Source organism: Cervus elaphus, chromosome 26, assembly GCF_910594005.1.
Source record: "Cervus elaphus chromosome 26, mCerEla1.1, whole genome shotgun sequence".
Classification (NCBI taxonomy): Eukaryota; Metazoa; Chordata; class Mammalia; order Artiodactyla; family Cervidae; genus Cervus; species Cervus elaphus.
The window spans coordinates 28202616-28227632 of NC_057840.1; the positions used below are offsets into that span (position 1 = coordinate 28202616).

Genomic DNA, 25017 nt, shown 5'->3' on the forward strand with positions numbered 1-25017 from the left:
TAAACAAGTTTGGACATTTGGTAGTATATGCTAAGCCTTTGTCATTGATAATCAATTTTGAGATTGATTTGCTGATAGGAAATGGCTTTTCAGCCTTCACCTAGAGAGGGGAGAGCAGAGCCACCTACCTTGTGCTTTTGCATTCAGCCCATGTGACCCACCATCTCCACCTTCAGAAATGGGCTCTGATTGGCATGTGGATGTGTAGATCTGAGACATTGTGGGCCAGTGATTTATAATGAGAGGATTCTTAAAGAGGTGGTGGTTTTGGGGGAAAAGAAGCTCCTTCTGTTAAAGAGGCCTAGGAGATCTAGGAACCATTTTCAACTGTACTTGCCCTAGGAAGCTTTTAGCTCCAATGGCTACTGATAGTCACTCTCCAACAATGACCAGTCCTGATGGGAGCAGACTGGGTGGGAAGTTGGGGGAGCTGACACTGCTGTTTTTATTTTTATAATTTGTTGGGGAGATAAAAAAAAATCCTGTCAAGCTAAAGATCTTTATTCAACACAGAATACAGAGAAAACACAATTTATTATTGAATGTTTGTATCAGATGAGGTGCACACAGACAGTTGGTAAAAGACCAGAAATCTGGACAGAATTTCACACAAACAAACAAAAAATAAAGTAGAACAAAGAACAGTAAGTGTGTTTCTCCTGGAAAGACAAATGGGTGCTCCTTGTGCTGGCCTCCTGTCAATCTCCTGAGAGACTTCTGAGATGATTTTGAAGTTATTTTGCACTGGAAAATTGAAGATGGATTTATCAAATTCCTGACCCCCAAATTAGGCCTGTTGTGTCTTTAAAGAGAAATCCTAAGGAGAAGGAAGGGGCAGGGTGACTGCCTCTCCTTTATTAAACAAAAGAAATCTTTTCTTTACCTTTCCATTACCACTATCAATGCCCTAACTGATGCCTTGCCCTTTTCCATGGGAGCCTGTCTGTTGAGGCACTGGATTCTGCTGCCATTTCCACTGCTTTGGTAGTTGAGCATATAGGGAATGAGCTGTATTGTTTGTTGATTCAATAGACCTCACCTAGTTATTTGTCCATGGAGTGTGCAAGTGGCCTTGCCCCTGGCTACTGGGTGTGGGAGCCTTTTATTGTTCAGTGGCTCAGTTGTGTCTGACTCTTTGTGACCCCATGGACTGAAACATGCCAGGCTTCCCTGTCCTTCACCATCTCCTGGAGTTTGTTCAAACTCAGGTCTGTTGAGTCAGTGATGCCATCCAACCATCTCATCTTCTGTCGTCCCCTCCTTCTCCTGCCTTCAATCTTTCTGAGCATCAGGTCTTTTCCAGTGAGTCGGCTCTTCACATCAGATGGCCAAAGTATTGGAGCTTCAGCTTCAGCATCAGTCCTTCCAGTGAATATTCAGGATTGATTTCTTTTAGGATTGTGTTCCTTATCATCCCGGTTTTCTCAGTATTATCTCAGTTACTTCTGTTTTTACCGAAAGTGTTAGTTGCTCAGTCCTGTCCATGAACTATAGACCTCCAGGCTCCTCTGTCCATGGGATTCTCCAGGCAAGAATACTGGATTGGGTAGACATTGCCTTCTCCAGGGGACCTTCCTGACACAGGGATCGAACCCTGGTCTCCTGCATTGAAGGCAGGTTCTTTACCTTCTCAGCCACTTCTTGTTACATGTTGTATGACTTTTAAAAAATTTTTATTGGAGTGTAATTGCTGTACAATGTTGTGTTAGTTTCTGCTCTACAAGAAGTGAGTCTGCTATATGTATAGATATATTCCCTCCCGTTTGGACCCCCTCACCCTGCATCCCACCCATCTAGGTCATCACAGAGCACCCAGCTGAGTTCCCTGTGGTATACAGCGGCTTCTCACTAGCGGTCTATTTTGCACATGGTCGTGTATACATGTCAATCCCTGTCAATCCCGGTCTCCCAGTTCATCCTATCCCCCTTGTCCCGCTTGTGTCCACATGTTTGTTCTCTGTGTCTGTGTCTCTATTCCTGCCCTGCGCAATAGTTTCATCTGTACCATTTTTCTAGATTCCACATGTATGTGTTAATATATGACATTTGCTTTTCTCTTTCTGACTTACTTCACTCTGTATTACTTTTGATTTTCTGAAAGATACTATTAGATTTAACTTGTATTTTATGGTATTCTATAATTTCTAAGGCAAATGCACCTTCATTCCTTTGACTCCTTTGTGAGCACAGCAGTTATCACCGCTGGGTAGCTACTGTGACGTGAATTGGATTGCCTGAGCCATCTGCTTCTCCAGAATCTTTCTCCTTCATTTTCCTCTTGCCCTCCCTTCTTCCAAACAAGCTTCTAAATGGAATCTTGTCCAGCTCATAAGGACTTGTGCTGACCACTACGAATTCTTAAAGAGACTGGCCGAGAGCCATACACTCACTCATTCTTTGACTGTGGCACATTTTGCCGGTTTTTCTTTGTCAAGGTGCTTACTGACCTCCTTGGCACTTTATTGCTCCTGTTTTGCTTTTCAATTGAAAGCAGTGCAGCTTTTGCTCTTTCACCATGGGACTGAATCATAAAGTAGGCACTGAAGATTATGCAGTCTTCGTTTCATCCAGTAAGCTGTATGCTTTGTAATTGTTATGAACCTAATTTCATCAGTTTGCTTAATTTTTCCTAGAGATCAGCTCAGTCAGTTCAGTCGCTCAGTCGTGTCCAACTCTTTGTGACCCCATGGTCACAAGACTTCCCTGTTCTTCACTATCTCCCGAAGTTTGTTCCAACTCATGTCATCGAGTTGGTGATACCATCCAACCAACTCATCCTCTGTCACCCTCTTCTCCTCCTGCCTTCAATCTTTCCCAGTGTCAGGGTCTTTTTCAGTGAGTCAGTTTTTCACATCAGGTGGCCAAAGTGTTGGAGCTTCACCTTCAGGATCAGTGCTTCCAATGAATATTCAGGACTGATCTCCTTTAGGATGAACTGGTTGGATCTCCGTGCAGTCCAAGGGACTCTCAAGAGTCTTCTCCAACACCACTGTCCAAAAGCATCAGTTCTCTGGCACTCAGCTTTCTTTACAGTCCAACTCTCATATTCATACATGAATATGTTTTTCCATACATATGGAAAAAACCATAGCTTTGACCAGACAGACCTTTGATGAAGTGAAGTTGTGTCCGACTCTTTGTAGCCCCATGGATTATAGCCTTCCAGGCTCCTCCATCCGTGGGATTTTCCAGGCAAGAGTACTGGAGTGGGTTGCCATTCCTTTCTCCAGGGGATCTTCCCAACCCGGGGATTGAACCTGGGTCTCCCACATTGCAGGCAGACGCTTTACCATCTGAGCCACCAGGGAAGCCCCTTTGATACCACTTTTTAAACGACTTGGGCTTCCCTGGCAGCTTAGCTGGTAAAGAATCCTCCTGCAATGTGGGAGACCTGGTTTCAATCCCTGGATTGGGAAGATCCCCTGGAGAAGGGAAAGGCTACACACTCCAGTATTCTGGCCTAGAGAATTCCATGGACTGCATAATCTATGGAGTCACAAAGAGTTGGACACGGCTGAGTGACTTTCACTTCACCTCACTTTTTAAACAATCTATATTTATTTTATACAGTAATACACATTACAAACATTAGATGGTAGAGTAAATCCAAAGAGACTTTTTAAAACCACTTTTAATTCCGCCGTCAAGAGAAAAAGTACATTTTTGTTGTAAAATACTTAAAAGAAATCCTTTTACACATACACATAATTAACCAAAATGACATTGTACATAGTGCTCACTGATACATTATTGATTTTTAAGAAAAAAAGAATTACAAGAGGTACATTTTTATTAGTGCTGAGATTTGGGATTCATAAATTAAAGATTCTGGTTTTTAAAATATTAAAAGAAGTATTAAATTAAATCATTCACTTCTTTTTGAGTTTTTAAAATAACTCCTTGCAAAAAAATGACTCAAAGGAAAAGAGAGAGAGACTGTAAAACTTACAATATGTTATCAGATGCTGGAGCATCATTTTAAAATTGATTGGGGCATCAGACTGACCTGAGAAGAATGCAGAAATATGATGGCATGTACACTATATGGGCTTCCCAGGTGACTGTAGTGGTAAAGAATCCGCCTGCCAATGCAGGAGACACGAGAGACTCAGGTTCGATCCCTGAGTCGGGGAGATCCTCTAGAGTAGGAAATGGCACCGCACTCCAGTATTCTTGACTGGAAAAACCCCACGGACAGAAGAGCTTGGTGGGCTATGTCCATGGGATCGCAAAGAGTTGGACATGACTGAGCATAGCACATACACACTATATACCTGTATGTGTGTGTGTGTGGTGGGGTGCGGGGTATGCCATATATATGGGGGCTTCCCAGGTGGCTCAGTGATAAAGAAATCTGCCTGCCAATGCAGGAAGACACAAGAGACTTGGGTTCAATTCCTGGGTCGGGATGGTTCCCTGGAGAAGGAAATGGCAACCCACTGCAGTATTCTTGCCTGGGAAATTCCATGGACAGAGGATCCTGGCAGGCTACAGTCCTTAGCATCACAAAGAGTCGGACACATCTGAGCAGGCACACAAGAGAAGATGCCATATATATTAATATAAATATGTATGATACACACAGAATTAGACATACATAGACTCATATACTCACACACACATGCTGTAAACAGTGGGGATATTCACGGAATTGAATAGACTGCTTCAAATCCCATCTTGAAAATATGTAGGGTGTAAGTAAGTAGCAGAATAATCAGTGTCAAAGGGCTCAAATTTATTATTTGTTTGCAAGATACCATCATCAGACAAGTTAGTGGTGAAACCATTTAGAAACTGTTATCTGTTCACTCTTCTCCGTGTTGTTCACAGTTATAACTTCATTATTTATGATGGGATTAGGTAAACTGCAGAATAGAATCAGCCTCTGTACTATTAGTATATTTCTTATTTGGTGCAAATTTGGCAGAATCAAGCTAGTTCATAAATCCCTTTTACTGTGCTCCTCATGCTGTTTTAGTACCGATTTTATTTACTCAGTTTAGATTCTGAGTGCCGTGAAGGCACAGACTGTGTTTCTCATCATCTACTTGTTGGTGTCAGTATGGCACATTACAGAGAAAAAGCCGTTTTCTGACCCCAAAGTCCAAGTCTCAGTTCTGCCTCTGGTTTGTTTATTGTATCATCAAAGCATTAACATTTCATCCTTTTAAGAACTCCAAACTGCACTTCCTAAATATTACTGTTATTGAATCTTTTATAAATTTTTTTTTTCTATTACTACTACGACTGCTGCTGGAAAACTTGACCTCTGATGGAAATAATTGTGATTTGCCCGTACTGAAGAAAGGGGAGAATAATCCAGTATTAGATTATCAGATTAGAGGGAGAGTGGAGGGATCACGTGGGATCTCTCATTTGGAGTTTGAGTTGTATTTATGTGATGGGAGTCCATTAGGTTAAAGCCGAGACATGATGTGATGTGATGTGCACCTTAAAATTAGTTATTCTGACTCTCAGGCAGCAGTAAGGAGAATGCATGGCTTGCTATTGGAGACATGGATGAGAGTAAGGAGTAGTGGTCGCCTTTGGAACGTTTGTTGGGATGTAGAAATGACAGGGTTGTTATGATTAGAGATGAGGCATGAGTGAGGAAAAGAATCTGGTGTGACTCCTTTGTTTTTTTTTTTGGTCTGAGTCAGAATACCAGACTTTGCTGGTATTTTGCAATCAGTCATATTCCCTAGTCCGTGGATGGTGGGGTGTGTGTGTGTGTGTGTCTCTGTGTCCTATCCGCAGAGCTTATCAGTTCCCCAGAGGACTTACTGTTGACCAGTCTTAGGTTTCACCTGTATGTGATTTTGCCCTGTGAGAGAGATTGCCAGTCAGTCGTCCTGGGATCCAGTATGTCTGTAGACAAGGTTGGTTCATCTTGCACAGTGTTTAGGACGTTACAAATATCAGGAGATTATACACATAAATTCAGAGATCCCACTCTCTGGAGAAACCAGGAGTCCTACCAGCGGTGGGTGGGATTCCCACATGGCTGGGACTGAGCACTAGCTGTCACCTTCAGCCTGTAGGGCTGACTGATTCACCAGGGGTGATGGGTCCATCCCGTTGGCCACATTCAGTTGAACCATCACATCTCCGTGACTGTGTTTGCAGCCCTTGCCCTCCGTCAGACCCCTGCTTACACCTCCCACATTGTCATGACAGTTTGTTTCTGTCCTCTGACATTTTAGGGTCGGGAGCTACAGTGGCTCAGATGTAGGTATTAGTGCTGGTCCCTCTTGAAGTCAAGATGATGTTAGAACTGGTGTCAAGAAAATTCAAAGACGTGTTGGGGACCAGGGGATGAGAGGAGGCAGCCAACGGGAGTCATCTGTAACATCTGTCGTTTGGATTCCTATCATATTGTCTTTTTCGTTTTTTTTTTTTTTTAAAGCTAAATGCGCTTCCCTGGTGGCTCAGTGGTAAAGAACCCGCCTGCCAGTGCAGGAGACAAGGGTTCGATTCCTGGGTTGGGAAGATCCCTTGGAGAAGGAAATGGCAACCTACTCCAGTATTCTTGCCTGGGAAATCCCGTGGACAGAGGAGCCTGTCGGGGTTCAGACCACGGGATTGCAGAAGATTCAGATACAACTTAGTGACTAAACAACAAAAAAGGCTAAATGCCGCTCAAGGCTTATTTGTCTTTCAAATTCAGGATGATTCATTTGTACTATTTTGTGTTTATTGAAAAACTATGGAAACCCTTGCTTGTAAATGGGGAGAGTGACTTGAGTTTGGCATTTCTGCAGGGCCAGTCACAAAGGAGGTATTCACCAAGTATTTGTCCAATTGAGTTATTAAACTGCATTCTCTCTGTCAGAGAAATTTCTGCAAATAAGTCTCAGCAGAGAATTAAAAATCTAAATAAGAGTTTAACTGTCGGGCTGAACCAACTTTTGTTTTTATGCAGCAATGACTTCTGACATTTCCAGCTGTTTCCCAGGGTGGATCCCACGCTTAGAGCCTGTGATTTGAAAGGATCAGAGGTGCTTTAAAGCCATGAACTTGAAACAGAATTTTCATTTTTAGTTCATTTACATGTGGTATATATCTTGTTTGCTCTCTTTGGGAAGTCATTAAATAAATACGCCCCTCCTTTTCTCCTCCCACCTCACCACTAGTTAATTAGTGGTGTTTCCTTCCCTATATGTCAGGACCCCGTGCTCTCGTAATTTTAGCTGCACTTCAGTATGGACTTGGAGAACCTGGGTTTGGAGTCAGACTTTGTGGTATCATTGCCTGGTTCTGCCTCTCACCTGTCATGTCACTTCTGTGTCTCAGTTTTCTTACCTTAAAGTTCTATTTAAAGAAACAAAGAAGGCATTTAAATCTGTATTGATCTCTTAGAATATAACTGACACATAGTAAGTCATGCTATTATTATGTCTAAGAACTTTTCATGTTTCCACTGTCAGTTTTTGTATGGCCCATGAGCTAAGAATGGTTTTCACATTTCTAGGTGGTTGCAAAAAGTCAAAAAAAGATTTCAAGGTGCATGGACAGTCTATGAAATTCAGATTTCAATGTCCACAGATTCAAGTTTGTTGAAACACAGTCACTGTTCCCTTCGGCTTATCTGTTTATATACTGCTTGTGCTGCTTTGACATCATGACAGCAGGCTTGAGAAGTTTCAGTAGGGACCTTCTGGCCAGCAAAGACTAAATGAAATACTATCTGAACCCTTACAAAAGACATTCTCTGCCCTCTGTTGCAAGACACAAAGTACTGAATCACCATACTTAGAGGTGTAACTCTACTAGTTGTAGGTGGAAAGGGGTCATGTTCTTTCCACCTGTATGTGGGACATTCCTAAATTGTATTTTTTCAGGAATATGCAGTATTTTGTAGTGATTGGCCAGGGGTGTGGGGAGTGTGAATATGTATTTTATATGTAAATTCTGAACCACAGTTTTGAATTTGTAAGAGCCCTGGTCCCCCCCTTCCTTCTGTTTGTATGGTAATTTAACATTTTGAGGAAAGACAGAACAGTTTTCTACAGTGGCTGCATCTTTTTACATTGTTGCCAGCAAAGTACATTTTTCCAGTATTTTCACTTGCTCTCCAACACTTGTTAATTCTCTCCAATCTTGTTATTTTCTGTTGTGGCTGCTTTTTAAATTAGCTATCTTAGATGTGAGGTGGTTTCTCATTGTGATTTTAATTTCTCTCTCTCTGATGGATGTTAACTGTCTTTTCATGAAAGTGAAAGTGAAAGTCGCTCAGTCGTGTTGGACTCTCGACTCTTTGTGACCCCATAGACTATACAGTGCATGGAATTCTCCACACCAGAATACTGGAGTGGGGTAACCTTTCCCTTCTCCAGGGGATCTTCCCAACCCAGGGATCAAACCCAGGTCTCCCACATTGCAGGTGATTCTTTACCAGCTGATCCACAAGGGAAGTCCAAGAATACAGGAGTGGGTAGCCTGTCCCTTCTCCAGTGGATCTTCCTGACTCAGGAATCGAACCAGGGTCTCCTGAGCTTAGGATAATCTATATTTCACTGAAACCTAATTTAAGGAAAAAAAATCTCCACTGAGGAGATCCATGGGCTGTATTTTCCTTCCTGCAGGTGTATGTGGTCCTTCTGAAGGTACTGGGTGGAAGTCACAGTGATCGTGTCATCACTGGGAGTGGGGTGGGGGAGTTGGGAGAATAGGGACACAGCACAAAGCATATTTCATACTGATTGCCATCAGTATTTTCCTGAAATTTGGGAAATGAATAAAGCAATTGAGTTGTTACTGTTGGATTTGTTTTGGTTTTTAAACAATATAAAGGCATTGATTTACCTTGGATGAGTGACTAACTTCTAGAAGGATAGAACTGTGTCTCAGTTACCTTTGTTTCAAGAGAATGCTTCACAAGGAGTTTTTCTGAAGATGTGTTGCTCAGTGAACAAATGAATGAGCTGGACAAGAGAGAGGAAAAGGGTGTCAGATGCAGGAAAATGAATGCTGCCTCTTGATGAATGCCTCCTGCTTTAACCACTGAGCAGCAATGTCACTTAGGAAAGAATCCTTTGGGTTTGCTGCTGAGTTATACTTGTCTCACGGTGCATGCGTGAAGTGCAGGTGTGCTCTTGTATAACCTTGTTCATTGTTTTTGAATGGGATGTATCCGTACACATCATCGAATTGGTGAATTTGGGACTTGGAAGATCTTTCTCTGTGAAGTGACACTAACATATACTCAGGTTCCGAATTTGCTTTTACATCCCTGCCTGAGATGAAGTGCTTATTTGTTTTATCCTTTCTTTCAGCTGTTGTTGACATTTTATGGCACTTTTATGACAGTAGAAAGCATGAAGGTTATGCTTCTGATATGAATGATAATTCCAAACATTAATTGAATCTCTGTCATCGTCAGATGAGTCAATAGATGTAGAAAGGCCACTTTTCCAAAGTTACATGACTGGTAAGGGGCTGGTCTACAGTTAGGTTCTGAATGGGCATTCATAATTGTTTGTAATATGGAGTAATACTTGCATTTATATATTTTTCAATGTATGTGTTTATTCTGTTTCTGGCTGCACTGGCTCTTTGTTGCGGCGCACAGGCTTTTCATTGTGGCATGTGGACTCTCTCCAGTTGTGGTGTGAGGGCTTAGTTGCCCTGTGGCATGTGGGATCTTAGTTTCCTGACCTGGGGTTGAGCAGCAAGTTAGAAAGAGCATGGACCCCTGCATTGGAAGGTAGATTCTTAACCCCTGGACCACCAGGGAAGTCCTTGACTAACATATTTACTATATTTTATTCTATGCTGGTCTGTGTTACTTTATTTCTTTTTTGGAAAATGGATAATGTAGTGGATTTGAGAATGGATAAATGCCACCCAGGGGCTTTCCTGGTGCCTCAGTGATAAAGAATCTACCTGGCAATATAGGAGATGTGCATTCGATCCCTGGGTTGGGAAAATCCCCTGGAGAAGGAAATGGCAACGCACTCCAGTATTCTTGCCTGGGAAATCCTATGGACAGAGGAGCCTGGTGGGCTGCAGTCCATGGGGTTGCATAGAGTCGGACATGACTTATTGACTAAACAGCAACAATCACAAACGCTGCCCAGACATTATTTAGCTGCCTGTGTCCTCAGTATTCTTAAGATCCTTTCTGTGCTGGGATATCCCTATTTGTTTCTTCCATGAACCTCACCTGTATTCTTGTCTCTTTGCTCTAAAACCAGAGTTGTTCACTTCTTCCTGAAAGGGAATCTGGGTATTTGGTGGCTACTTAGCTCGAGTGTGCTTGGGTGAGTTTTGAGAGGAGGAAGGTAGGGGTAGCAGATGATTGGGGCCTTTTCTGCCCTTTGCTTTTATTGACAGCAGGTAAGGAGTCTTTAAAACATTTTTTTTTTCTTTTTAAAATTTTTGGCCACACTGTGGGGCATGTGGGATCCTAGTTTCCTTGCCAGGGATCTAACCCATACCCCCACATTGGAAACATGGAACCGTCCCAAGAAGTCTTTAATGTGCAGGAAACTTTCCTGATCTGCCTCAAGGTATTGCCTCTGGATCTGGTCTCCTGCATCACGCAAATCTGTTTATTATGTGATAGATGGAGATCATCTAGATAGATGTTTCTGACATCATCGCTGCTAACGCAGTGGTAGCTGGAAATAAAAAAGCAACTTTGTTTCAGATATAAATAAATGATAGTTTATTCTTTACTGATTCTGTGGTGAAGACTTTACCATACTTCCCTTCATTTAGAATATGTGAACTATGGAAAAGCCACCTGATAAAAACCATTGGTTGAGTATATGTTATATATAATCAAAATCATAAGAAATCAAGAGGAGAAGAAAAAAAGGGAAAATGGAAAGTTTTAGGAAACTTGAGAATGTTTTTTTTCCCACTTATCCATTTCAAGCTCAGTATAATTCTGTTTCATATGATTTCATGTTTTTTAAAGTGAAGAATAATGAAAACACAATAATTAATGGTTATAAAATATCTTTATTACTGATAGGAACTAAGACTGTTAATCTCTGGGGATTTCATGTTGGAAGAGAATAATTTGATTCAACATAATTATGCAACATTTATTATACTGTGCTTTATAACTTTTTCACCTAATATTAATTTTTAATTTTTTTTATAATAACCCGTGATTTAGAAGACAGTTAAGTTGGTGATTTAGGTTCACTACTTAGTTAATGATCATATTGAGATTTTCCATGAGTAATTGTCCTGTTGCATACAGCTATGATGTCACACACAGACAAGGTCTATTTGTGAATGAGTTTGGATTTTCTGGCATCAGGCATTCATCAGGGGAACGTCATGCTTCTCTGGTGGCTCAATGGTAAAGACTCTGCCTTCAGTGCAGGAGACAGCTTTGATCCCTGGGTGGGGAAGATCCCCGAGAGTGGGAAATGGCACCCCACTCCAGTATGCTTGCCTGGGAAACCCCATGGGCAGAGGATCCTCGCAGGCTACAGTCCATGGGGTTGCAAAGAGTCTAACACGACTGAGCAACTAACAATATCAGAAACAAAGAGTTTAGAAATTATGTAAGTTTTGTCATTTAAAATATAGGACTCATACTGAGTTTAGACACAGAGCCAAAAATATCCTAATCATTCAGAAGTTAGTAGCTAGAAATACAGACCAAGCAGAGACCAGGCGCCTGAGAGTGAAATTGGAGAGCTGAAATTGATGACGACATGACCTGCTTCCATAATGGAAATAGCGAACGCCACGGTTATACTGTGAATGTAAAGTGCAGAGCTGAAGTAAGAATACGCTGTTTTCTTTGGTCTCTGCACCCAGGTGCTCTAGGCTCAGTTATATTTTTAACACCTCTTCCTTCTCAGGAATACACTGGACTCTTGAACAGCATGGGGTATTATAGCTGCCGATGCTGCAGAGTTGAAAACCCACAAATAATTTAATTATCGCTCTCCTGTCCCAGTTCCACATCAGTGAACTCAACCAACCACAGATCATATAATATTGTAGTATTTATTACTAAAAAAAAAAAAATCCACCTGTAAGTAGACCTATAGGATTTAAACCGTGTTGTTCAGTGGTCAACCATATTTACCATAGTCAAAGCATATTGACATTAACCACAGTTTTATTTGCTCCTTTTCTAAGAAATAATGCAGTTTATATCTTTCAGCTCACATCATTTGTTATAGAATTCAAAGTTCTTTGCACTTTTTTCCATCCAAGGCAAATTTGTATTGTCCACTGATCACTCAGACTTGTAACTGGAAAAAAAAAAATGCAATTTATGTGTGAAATTTCTGCTGCTGATATTGTACTTTTCTTTTATAGAGTGGAAAACCACCCATCAGTGATATGTTCACAGACCTCAAGGATGGAAGGAAGCTATTGGATCTTCTAGAAGGCCTCACGGGAACCTCACTGGTGAGAGATGTTTTCAAGAACTAGTCTAATGGTGTGTCTCTTATTGCTGATACTTGAAGACCCTGTGGGGGTCCTTGCAATGTAAAGGCTGATATAGGAACATAAAAAAAGGGTTTTAATGAGTTTTTTATTTATTTTTATTTTTTATTTTATTTTTTTTAATGAATTTTTTGATGGAGCTCTGTTTAGGCTTTATCAAAGACTGTATTTTTATCCAAAAAATTACTTTTTATTTTTATTGCTCTCAGGCAGTAGAGAATTACAAAAAAGGATGGATATTTAAGAAGGTATGATATTCTGAATAGTGGAAAGTAGAGACAAATATGCTTAATGTTATTTAACAAACAGTTAAAAAAAGTTATCAAAACATGATGTCTATTTTTATTCAGATTTTCAGTATTATCTTCATGTTTGTTTCATCATCAAATCCAACTCTATTACTTTATGTGCACGGTAGCTAATACTCACAAAGAAATAACTCTGCCAGTGAAGAGGATGCATTTTATGGGTACAGACTTTGACACTAGAGGTAGAATTACTATGAAAGGTATAGAGAGATGCACTTCTGAAGATGAATTTCTTTCTTGCTAGAGTGTGGGGTGTTACACTGTACCTTTTGCACCAGATGGTGGGTAGCCACCTACTGGAGAAGCTGATCCCTTTCTTAGATAAGATTCCCTGGCCAGTGAGGCAGAAAGAAGCCTCCCAGGTCTCCTTGGTAATTCCAGTCTTCCCAGCGGGCCCTCGTAATGCTATCTGGATCCTGGTATAGCACCTCTGAATCCTCTCTGCTCAATCAACACTAGTGCAGGTGGAGGTGACATAACCTCTAAATCTTTGTGCCTTCAGCCCAACTGAGACAGAAGAAGCTTTTTCCCTGGTGGAGCATTGGTTCCCAAGCTTGTTTGTACCTTAGAATCACCAGGGAAATCTTGTACAAATTCCCAAACCAGACTACACTAAAGACTCGCTAAAACACAATCATAGGGATTGGGATTGGACACAGCATTGGTGTCTTGGGAAGATCCCTAGGGAATTCCAGCGTTCAGGCATGCTAAAGAACTATTATCTCAAGATGCTATTTGTGGGAGGATTTGCATTCTGTCAACGCTGGCCTCCGTGGTGGCCTGAGAACCCAGCGTGGGCTCTAGCGCAGAGAGGATCTGTAGGCTGAGCTGCTGTTTCACGTGCATCTCAGTGTCAATCGTTGACAGCAATATGGAGGGATTCTGTCTCATTGCTTTTGTGTTTTGCTTTCCAGCCGAAAGAACGTGGCTCCACAAGGGTGCACGCTTTAAATAATGTCAACAGAGTGCTGCAGGTTTTACATCAGAATAATGTAAGTTTGTCGTGTGACTTCGGGGGTCCTTTGATGCTATCGGGATGATTTATTATGAAACCAGCCACCTGCTCTGGGCACTGGTGTCAACTGATTTTTGGAAACATTTTTCATATGAGAAGTATTTAACCTTTTCTATGAGTGAAGGAATAGTTGTGCTTTTTTGTGATTACTTTATTGATCTATTGTTTAAGTAATACGTTGTTGTGACTTAGGTTTACCTGACTCTCTAAAGTGAAATTTTTCTTAACCATTTACTTATATTGTTGTCCAAATGTGCTAAAACAAAAACCTGGGTTTCTGTAGAAAAATTGTCTTAAAAGTTATTTTTTCGTTTTACTAGGTGGATTTAGTGAATATAGGAGGAACGGACATTGTAGATGGAAATCACAAACTGACTTTAGGATTACTTTGGAGCATCATTTTGCACTGGCAGGTGGGGAAATTTTTAATTACTTTTTAATAGGAATGGAAATGGATCATAGGTGTATTAGTTTCTTAGAGTTGCCACAGGGTGCCACAAACTGGGTGGCTTCAACAATAGAAATTTGTTTTTTCACAATTTTGGAGGCTAGAAATTGGAGATCCAGGTGTCAGCAAGGTTGGTTTCTTCTCCTTTATTGGCAGGTGGCTCCCTTCTTGTCTCCTCGTGTGGTCTGTGTATATCTGTGTCCTAATCTCCTTTGCTTATTCCAAGATACCAGTCATACTGGATTAGGGCTAACCCATGTGGTCTCGTTTTACCTTAACTACTTCTTTACAGATTTCTATTTCTAAATACATCCCTATGGTGAGGTGCTGGGGGTTAGGATTTCAACATACGAATTTGGAGAAAGGATATAATTCGACTTATTTGGAATGAAAAGCCTGACAAACTGCTCTATTTTCCTGGCATAGAGAGAAAGTATTTTTTAAATATTAAATTTTAAAAATACTGGACTTATCAAAGCATTGCAAAAATAACTCAAAGAATTCCCGGATACCTTTCACTCAGATTTTCCAAATGTTAACAGCAATTTGTATTTGTGTGTTTTCTCTCTCTGTCCCTCTTTCACTAAATAGTTAAGTGTGTATTTTGTAGAAGCAAATTATTTTTCTAAAAACAAGAAGTTCTCTCATATAACTACAGTATATTAAAATAATATAAAATGTTGAATACATAATATTTCAGTTCAGTTCAGTCGCTCAGTTGTGTCCGACTCTTTGCGACCCAATGAATCGCAGCACCCCAGGCCTCCTTGTCTATCAACTCAAACTCATGCCCATCGAGTCGGTGATGCCATCCAGTCATCTCATCCTCTGTTGTCCCCTTCTCCTCCTGCCCCCAATTCCTCCCAGCCTCAGGGTCTTTTCCAATGAGTCAACACACCTCGCATGAGGTGGCCAAAGTATTGGAGTTTCAGCTTCAGCATCAGTCCTTCCAATGAACACCCAGGACTGATTTCTTTTAGGATGGACTGGTTGGATCTCCTTGCAGTCCAAGGGACTCTCAAGAGTCTTCTCCAACACCATAGTTCACAAGCAGCAATTTTTCGGTGCTCAGCTTTCTTCACAGTCCAACTCTCACATCCATACATGACCACTGGAAAAACCATAGCCTTGACCAGACGGATCTTTGTTGGCAAAGTAATGTCTCTTCTTTTTAATATGCTATCTAGATTGGTCATAACTTTCCTTCCAAGGAGTAAGCGTCTTTTCATTTCATGGCTGCAATCACCATCTGCAGTGACTTTGGAGCCCCCCAAAATAAAGGCTGACACTGTTTCCACTGTCTCCCCATCTATTTGCCATGAAGTGATGGGACCAGATGCCATGATCTTAGTTTTCTGAATGTTGAACTTTAAGCCAACTTTTTCACTCTCCTCTTTTACTTTCATCAAGAGGCTTTTTAGTTCCTCTTCACTTTCTGCCATAGGGGTGGTGTCATCTGCATATCTGAGGTTATTGATATTTCTCCCGGCAATCTTGATTCTAGCTTGTGCTTCTTCCAGCCCAGCGTTTCTCATGATGTACTCTACATATAAGTTAAATAAGCAGGGTGACAATATACAGCCTTGACGTACTCCTTTTCCTATTTGGAACCAGTCTGTTGTTCCATGTCCAGTTCTAACTGTTGCTTGCTGACCTGCATACAGGTTTCTCAAGAGGCAGGTCAGGTGGTCTAGTATTCCCATCTCCTTCAGAATTTTCCACAGTTTATTGTGATCCACACAGTCGAAGGCTTTGGTGTAGTCAATAAAGCAGAAATAGATATTTTTCTGGAACTCTCTTGCCTTTTCGATGATCCAGCAAAAAATATATTATTTATATATTATATATTATTATAATATTTATGTTGCTAATATTAATCATTATACAATTATTATACTATGCCTTAACAAATAGTATATAATTATTAAAATCAGGAAGATAGTATTGAAACAAAACAATTATGTGATCTAGAGATCTGATGGAAATTTTGTCAATTGCCCCGATAATATCATTTAGAGAAAAGAATACAGGATTATGCATTACATTCTTTTGTCTTGTCTTTTTGGTCATCTTTATTCAGGCATAATTTCTGAGTATTTCTTTGCACTTCACGATATTGACGTTTTTGAAGAGTACTGAATAGTTATTTTGTAGAATGTTCTTTCATGTGGGTTTGACTGATATTTTCTCATGGTTAGATTTAGGTTATTCATTTGTGGGATAAATGTAACAAAAATGATGTTGAATTTTCCTTAATACGCCATATCACGAAGCACATGCTGTCTGGTATTTTTTTCTGGCTGTATTAACTTATCGTTTGGGTAAGCTGAACTCTGCCAGTGTCTCCACTGTAAGGTGACTGCCCTTTGTTATTAAAAAGTATCTTGTGGAGATATACTTTGAGACTTTGTAAATATTCACCTACTTATTAAACTTTTGTCCATTATTTTTAAGATCCATTCGTAGTTCTTATTATTTTTGTTTAGTTGCTAAGTCATGTCCAACTCTTCTGTGACCCCATGGATCGTAGCCTGCCAGGCTCCTCTGTCTATAGGATTTCCAAGGCAAGAATACTGGAGTGGGTTGCCATTTCCTTCTCTAGGGGATCCTTCTGACCCAAAGACTGAACCAATGTCTTCTGCATTGGCAAGCGATTCTTTACCACTGAGCCATCAGTTATTATTATGGTGCTTGGCAAAGTGATTGTCTCATTTCATCATTTCTTCTACATTTGTTAATTATCTTTCCACTTGTGAGGAAGAGCTTTCCCTTGTGTCTTGTTTCTCTGTATCTGTCTGTCTATTCATTTATATATCTGTGCACACTGATGGATTTTTACTTCTTTAGTAGGTTATGATCTTTCACTATCATTATTTATTTTATAAACCCCTTTAAGTTGGCTCTTGTGTGTTTTTTTTTTATGTCCACGTCATTATTTGAACACTTCCTTCAAACATATGTATTAATTTAGAATAATAACATAAAATATTACTTCTAGATTTTAATTGTTACTGCCATCAGGAAATGCAATTCAGTCTTGGATTTCATAGTCAACCAAATTCTTCCCTTCTTTCTGATTTCTGTAGAAAATCAAAATTGAGTTTTCCTCCTATTAAAAGATGTTTGTAACTGTATAGTTTTAAAATATTTTTTGTGGCTATGAAATTAATGTTCACTGTAACCAAATGTATTAAAAGTATTGCTAAGGTATAGGAAATGCCATGATACGTGAAGGTGACGTTAAAACCACCTCTGAATCAAAGTCATCACTGTTAAAATGCTTTTATGTTTCCAGTGTATAAAGGAAAGTTTTGAAATAAAATGAATACCATTGCCCTGGCCCAGTGGTTCATGAATATAGCATTCCTTATTCAGGGACTTGATTCTCGTTACTACGTGACGTTATTGGCAGGCGTTGTTTCCTTTGAAACAGGTGAAAGATGTCATGAAGGATATCATGTCAGCCCTGCAGCAGACGAACAGCGAGAAGATCCTGCTGAGCTGGGTGCGCCAGTCCACGAGGCCGTACAGTCAGGTCAACGTCCTCAACTTCACCACCAGCTGGACAGACGGGCTCGCCTTCAATGCCGTGCTCCACCGGCATAAGTGAGATGTGACTCTTCTTAGCTGTGCAGACTTGTACACATTTGTACATCCTTCCTGTCTCTCCCTACTCCTGTCTCCTCCTTCCTAAAGTCCCTTCCAACCACCACCTCTCTCCTCTGCACATGCTTTCTGAAAACATTAAAAAAAAAAAAAGAAACATCACGGAAAAAAAAAACCACACATCACATTTTGTTTCCATAGGACTTAAATGCCACAGTGTACAACAGCCCTTATTTCTTGTACGTATTTATAAGTTAAAAAATGTAAAATAATTCACATAGTTCAAGCCCACTCATTCCGCGCTACACTAATAATATACACAAAGAATTGTTGATACTTTTCAAAGCCTTCAGCTTAAAGGAAAAAACTCTATGAATTTAGTGCAACCCCAATTGAAAATAATGATTTTTTTTTTCATGAAACTTGTGATCAGAGTCTGATTCTATAATAAAAGGCCAAAGGATCAAAAGGAGCCACTTCATTCTTGAAGAAGAGACAGGCTGAAGTACTTTCCAAACAGAAAGCAAGACTAGTTATGAAGCTATATTAATTGAGACTATGTAGCACTACAAATAAAATACAGTGTAATAATAAGCTGAAGCATAAGAAATTGCCAATATTTGACTGTTTTTGACACGTAAGAATGGCAGTTTCATGTAGTTCAACCTAAGGGAATAAACAGCTCAGAAATAGCTCCATTCTGGTCTACAGCTGAGCCTATCCTGCAGATTAATAGATGGTGTGGAATAAGTGGAAACGGATGAGTTGGATCCCTGCATCACCATATCCCAAATAAATTCCAGATGCAGCAAGAATTTAATTGTGAACAGCAAAATTTGTTATGTGTTTTATCCCTCTTGTAAATTATTTATTGTCTCAAGTTTTATTTCCTCTATGTTCTTTATTGATATATAAAAATGCAGTTGACTTTTCTATGGCTTATATCTAGAAGACTGTTAAATTCTGATAAATTTTGAATTTGTTATTGTAGGTTTTATTTTGTTACTGTAGGTTTTTTTCATGACCATGAATTATAATCATTTATTTTCTCCTTCCCTCCCTTCCTCTCTCTTTCTCTCCTCTCCTCTTTCCCCTTCATTTATGCCTGTCCTTCAATACAATATTGATCTAAATTGGTAGTACTGAGGCAGAATGTCTTGTTCTTTAATGTTTTACCATAGCTCTGCTATTTGCTGTATTTTTCTTTTTCATATACCTTTTATCTGATTAAAAAAACCTAGTCTTCTTCATCTCCTTTATCAGTTTAAGGAGGTTGTCCTCTGTTTCTAGTTGGTTAAGAGATGCTGTCAGAAAACTTGAATTGTAGCTAAAACATTTTTCTATCTATTGCTTGATTGAACAAATATGTATGGAGTATCTTCTGTGTGCTGGCCACAGGATGTAGAACAGAGATAAAAAGCAAACAAAAATCCCAGTCCTCCTCCTTGGAATTAATGTTCAAATAGAGGGAAGCAGGCAATTTTTAAAACAGGGAAATGTGAGTTGTGTAGCCTATAGAAGTGGTAAATATTGCTGAAGAAAAATCTATCAGGCAAGATGAGGGGAATTACCTGGCATGTGGGAGGTCCCTGGGTGCAGCGGTGTGAGTAAGGGGTGTAACAGGAGATGGCGTCTGAGAGGGAACTGGGGGTGGGGGTGAGCGAGGCAAATCTCAGAAGGGTAGGCTGGTCCAAGAGCAGATAGAGCTCAAAGAAAATGATCAACTTTTAAGCAGTTAGGGTGACAGTCATGCCCAATTTGTGGGATTAAAAGAAAATCATGATAGATATGAAATACTAAACAATAGCTCTATGGAGCAGGGTGGATGGAAATTCTCTTAGGGATTTTCGCCTTAGAAATATCCTGTGAAGGGATTAGAGCTGGATTTTCTATTCTGCTAATCTTGGTCTTTTAATCAGAGATTCTAGTCCATTAACATTATTGTTATAACTGATGTATTTACAGAAGTTCATTCTTAACTTTATTTTGAGCTCATTTTTCTTACTTTTTCTTCTTGTCTTCTTGTAGGTTCTTCCTCCTTTTTTTTTTTCTTTCACTATTTGGGAAATATTATACCATTTCTAGTCATTCAGTGGCTACTCCAAAATTTTAACAGCCTATTTAACCAATACAGAAATCTTAGAATGTTTTACCTGTCATGTTCATATTTATATTTTATAAAGTATTATATATTTGACAAACTTTGGGAATGTAAAAGATAAATTTTTAAATTTATATTCACAAATAAAAAAGTAAAAAACTGAAATGTATATGATTATAACAGTAACAACTTTTTCACCACATATTTCATCATCACTGAATTTTATTTGCATGCTAATTTCAGACCTGATCTCTTCAGCTGGGATAGAGTTGTCAATATGTCCCCAATTGAGAGACTTGAACATGCCTTCAGCAAGGCTCAAACTTATTTGGGAATTGAAAAGCTATTAGATCCTGAAGGTATTGTTCAGTGTTTAATTTCAACCTTGGTTTTGCTTTACAATTTTGAATACTTGAAAAGCAGTATTTTTTTGTTTGGTTGTTGTTGTTGTTTTTTCTCTTTGTAGAAAGAATTGTGAGAGTTAAGGAAGGGTTTTTCCTTTTGAAATATGGTACAAAACTTCTTATTATAGACATAATACTTTTGTGCTTAACAATTTCTAGGATCCTTCAGGAGGAAATTTAATTACATCACTGGAGAATAGTTAATAAATACCAGCATAAGATTTAACGTTTTTGGAAAACAAAATTATCAGACAAACAATTTAGTGTTTGGTTCATTTCATTAAAATGTGCTTTTTGTGTGAATGAGCTTCTTGTATATGATGTGAAAACTCTACTTAAGTATGTTGCAAGACTGAAGTCTAGACTTATTTTCATAATATGAATGAAATCTGTGCCATTACCTTAAATGGTAGCTTATCTTTTAGCCTTGTGGGGGAAACTGTAAGGGAAGATTTTTAAGAAATGGGATACTGCACAAAAATCCATAGGTAATCATCTTGACCCGTGTCTCATATATTATATGAAAGTTACCAAGCTGTGGTATTGCAAAGATAGTATACTAGTATTGTTTATGGGCACTAAGGACAGTTATTTTATACCTGATATCGAGCAGTTCACATGCTTTGGACATCTGATTTAAGCTGGTTCTTATTTTCTTTCCCTTTTAGATGTTGCAGTCCAGCTTCCTGACAAGAAATCCATAATCATGTATTTAACGTCTTTGTTTGAAGTGCTCCCTCAGCAAGTCACTATAGATGCCATCCGTGAGGTAGAAACACTTCCAAGGAAATATAAGAAAGAATGTGAAGAAGGAGAAATTAACATACAGGTACAGGTAAATTTTTACTAATATATTTGACTTGCCGTATTTGTTTTTCGTAAGGTACTAGGTAAGATAATTCTGAGGGTTTTTTTCTTGACTGAGGGGATCTTGGTTTCTCAGCATCAGAGCTTCAGTTTATCAGTTAGCATCTGTCACCATCATGTGCATGTAATGGAAAACCACAACTTTACTGATTTTACTTTTTAAAAGGGAAAATATATGTTTCACATAGCAAGGCCGGAGTTAGGGCCTAGGATAATCATGCTTTTGCATAACATGCTGTTTGATTAACAGCAAGTATATTAGGGAGTTTGGGATTGACATGTCCACACTGCTGTATTTAAAATGGATAACCTACTGTCTAGCACAGGGAACTCTGCTCAATATTCACTAATAATCTAACTGGGAAAAGAATTTTAGAAAGACTATAGATATATGTGTGTGTCTGTATGTGAGTGTATGTGTTAGTTGCTCAGACGTGTCTGACTCTTTATGACCCCGTGGACTGCAGCCCACCAAGCTCCTCTGTCCATGGGTTCTCCAGGCAAGAATACTGGAGTGGATTCCCATTCCCTTCTCCAGGGCGTGTTCCCCACCAAGGGACTGAACCCAGATTTCCTGCATTGCAGGTGGCTTCTTTTACTGTCTGAGCTACCAGGGAAGCCCAGATACATGTATATGGATAACTGAATAATAAAAAAGAGCAGTGTATTGACATTAAACTCTTCATCTGCATGCTTTCATTAATGCCTTAGAAGTTGAGTTAAGTTAATGGAAGGAACATGATGTGGTCAAGTTGTAATCATCTACTCTTTGACCTATCTTGCTATCTTCTACTTTTAAAAGAATGCTGATAGCCTGCCTTCCTCTCTTTCTCCTTCTACAGATATGTGCTTAGAGCATTAGGTGATCAGTAAATAATTCCTGAATTTCTCTTGAAATTGATCTCTCAGTCAAACATCTCCTCTTGTATTTGAATGAATACCTTCTGAACACTTGGCATTTAGATAACGCCTTCCATTTTCCACCTCATAGACCCTAGTGCCTGTCTTAATAACCTTTAGCTGGTCACTGACTTTCCTAGTTCTCAGATATCTTCATTAGAATATCAAGGTTTGATACTAAATGATCTCCAGGATTATTCTGGCTTCCCAGTTTCAGAGTTTTAGGTCCAGAACTTAACTCATTTTTCCTTCTCTCTCTTTGGCATCATCTCTCTCCTAATTATCCAGTGTTTCATCTATGGGCTCACTGATTGTGTTTAGCTCCTGCATGTCATTTACCGGGTCCCTTTGGATTCTTCCTTCAAAATATCTTGGGGTGTGTTTACTTTCTGTTCCAGCTCTCATACTTATTAAAGACCTCATCTCCTCTTGTAGTTTACAAGGCCCAGCCCCCTGCCCCAACTCATCTCAGGCCAGTGCACTCCAGTCGTGGTAGACTTCTCCTCTCCTTCCCCCAGATTCTTGTACCTGTGGGCTGATCTCCATGAAACGCTCCTCCACCCACTGTTTGCATGGCAAGCTTCCCATCTTTCCCCAGTTTCAGTGGAACTTTTTCAGAGAAGACTTCCCTGATTAACCTAATTGAAATCCGGCCCTACACACACACACACACTCACTCACTCTGTTTCTTGCTGCCACAGTATTTTTATAAACTATGTTAAGAATTTTCAATTGTATCTTAAGAGCATTGAGAAAGCAGTGGAAGATTTTAAGCAGGGAAGTCTTAGGATAAATTGCATTTTCCAAACATCATTCTGGCTGCTCTGTGAGAAGTGGATGGTGGAGGTAGAAGTTTGGATAGTAACAGGGAGCTGAAGACACTGGTGATCAGGCTGTTGTAGTCCTGAGGTCAAATGACAATTGTGAAGATGCAAAGACCTGGATGGGTTTGAGGTAAATTTTGAAGGTAGGAATTGCTTATCCATATTAAATGTAGGAGGGGAAAGGAAAAGAGGAATCATGTCTGGCCTCCTGGATTTTTTAGCTGGAGGAGTTAGTTAAGTGCATGGAGGAGCCATTTACTGAGATGGGAAGCCAAGAGAGGTTTGGGGGGAAAAAATGAAGGGTTTAAATACTGACAAGGTTTGATATGCCTATGAAAAATTGAAGTGGAAATGTTAAGGAAGGTGGGACATAGGAGTTTGGGACGAGAAATATAAAGGTAATAGGATATGTTAATAGATGGTTCTTGAAATCTAATAGCAATGGATGAAGCCATCCAGACAAAGTACATAAAGAGAGTTAAAAAAGGGCCTGGGACTTACTTTTGAGGAGCTGCATTACTTACGTGTTGGCAAATGCTTTTGAACTAGGAGAAAAACCAAGGTGGTGTTATTAAAGCAGCGGAAGGAGAACTTCGAGAGGGCGGGGACAGGTCAGATGTATAGAATGCCACTGAGCGCTTAAGAAACAGAAGGTGACCAGACTTCTGGCTTTGCTTTAAACAGTTCTGGTTTATGTATGTTGTTCTAGCACTGTGATGATAAAAAATGTTCTGGTTTTGTGTTCATTACATGATCCTCCTAAGGATGATGCTAGAAGAATGGATTTGTCATTGAGAAGTTTATTGTTAATGGTGGCAAAATACTTTCCAGGTGTGTGGGAGGGACCAATACCTGATCAGCATGAAAGGGAGTGTTAACAGCCCTAGTTGTTAAATACATGGGCTTTCCTTATGTTGTTTTCTATACAATTTTGTATGTTTCAGATACATGAAAACTGTGGATGAGAGGTGAAAAGGTAGAGACAGGCTGTAGGCAAATTTTAAAGAACTTTGCTCTGGAAGGGAACTTGTAAATGAGATAGGTGGTTAGTTTGGTTATACAATTCTGAAGTATATAAGAAAATACTCCATTGCTTAGAAGGAGCTTGGAATAACTTATTCCACAGGCTCTTAAAAAAAAAAAGAAAAAAACCCAGCTAGTAAACTAGAAGGTTACTACCTCAGAAAAATATCATCAGTACAATAGCCTGTATACGTATGGCTGTCTTTTAGTGTCTAAAATGCAATGCTAAAATGCTATTCAGTAAAAGCAATTTAACAAGGGTTCTAATTGCTCTCTTTAAATGACATCTACCCTTTCAAGGTCCAGCATGTTCCAGATTCTCTGTGAAACTTCCTGTTCTATCCCTTGATGAATTCAAATAGCATCCCTTGTTAGACCCATGGAATTTATAATTTTGTTAAGAGCCTGTTTATTTTTGTTCAGAAGTGATTCATGTGGGTTATTTGTCTCTTCCCAACTATATACTCTGGGAGATAGTGAAGGACAGGGAAGCCTGGTGTGCTGTAGTCCATGGGGTCGCAGAGAGTCAGACAGGAGTTGGCGACTGAGCAACAGCAGCTATATTAGAGTATATCTGAGTATCGAATCCACGAGTGATCCAGCTTTTGTACTCTTTGCCACCCTGGCATGAATAAATGCTTTCTGACTAGTTCACAGCATTGCTCACCCAGCTCCTGAGAATCCAACGGATGCCTTAAGACACAGTGGTGTTTACCTTGGGTCTCCATCTGGTGTGCCTTTGTTGAACACCTTCTGGTCTTCACGATGCTTGTGGATTTTCTTGGATTTGTTTCTATAGAGCTCGGCACCAGAGGAGGAGCAAGAGAGTCCCCGAGCGGAAACCCCCAGCACTGTCACGGAGGTTGACATGGATCTGGACAACTATCAGATAGCACTGGAGGAAGTGCTGACCTGGTTGCTTTCTGCCGAGGACACTTTTCAGGAGCAGGATGACATTTCTGATGATGTGGAAGAAGTCAAGGACCAGTTTGCAACCCATGAAGTAAGTAGTCTGTGGCTGATGAGCAGGATATATGTGCCATGGTGCCTATGTCTTAATCAGGAGATGTACCCTGATGTATGTTGTTTACTGAA

General features: G+C 39.7%; 1 protein-coding gene across 6 annotated transcripts in view; it reads left to right on the top strand.

Annotated features, from left to right (window-relative positions):
* Window positions 1-25017, top strand: part of UTRN (utrophin) — a 540243-nt gene that overhangs the window by 112531 nt on the left and 402695 nt on the right. For 4 of the 6 annotated variants that reach the window (XM_043888655.1, XM_043888654.1, XM_043888657.1 and 1 more), the window contains 7 exons: window positions 12295-12387; window positions 13649-13726; window positions 14070-14162; window positions 17631-17803; window positions 20148-20263; window positions 20977-21143; window positions 24722-24925. In XM_043888655.1, coding sequence (XP_043744590.1) covers window positions 12295-12387; window positions 13649-13726; window positions 14070-14162; window positions 17631-17803; window positions 20148-20263; window positions 20977-21143; window positions 24722-24925 — 924 coding nt within the window. The remainder of the gene's footprint in view (window positions 1-12294; window positions 12388-13648; window positions 13727-14069; window positions 14163-17630; window positions 17804-20147; window positions 20264-20976; window positions 21144-24721; window positions 24926-25017) is intronic. The other 2 variants (XM_043888656.1, XM_043888653.1) reach the window with 1 other exon arrangement.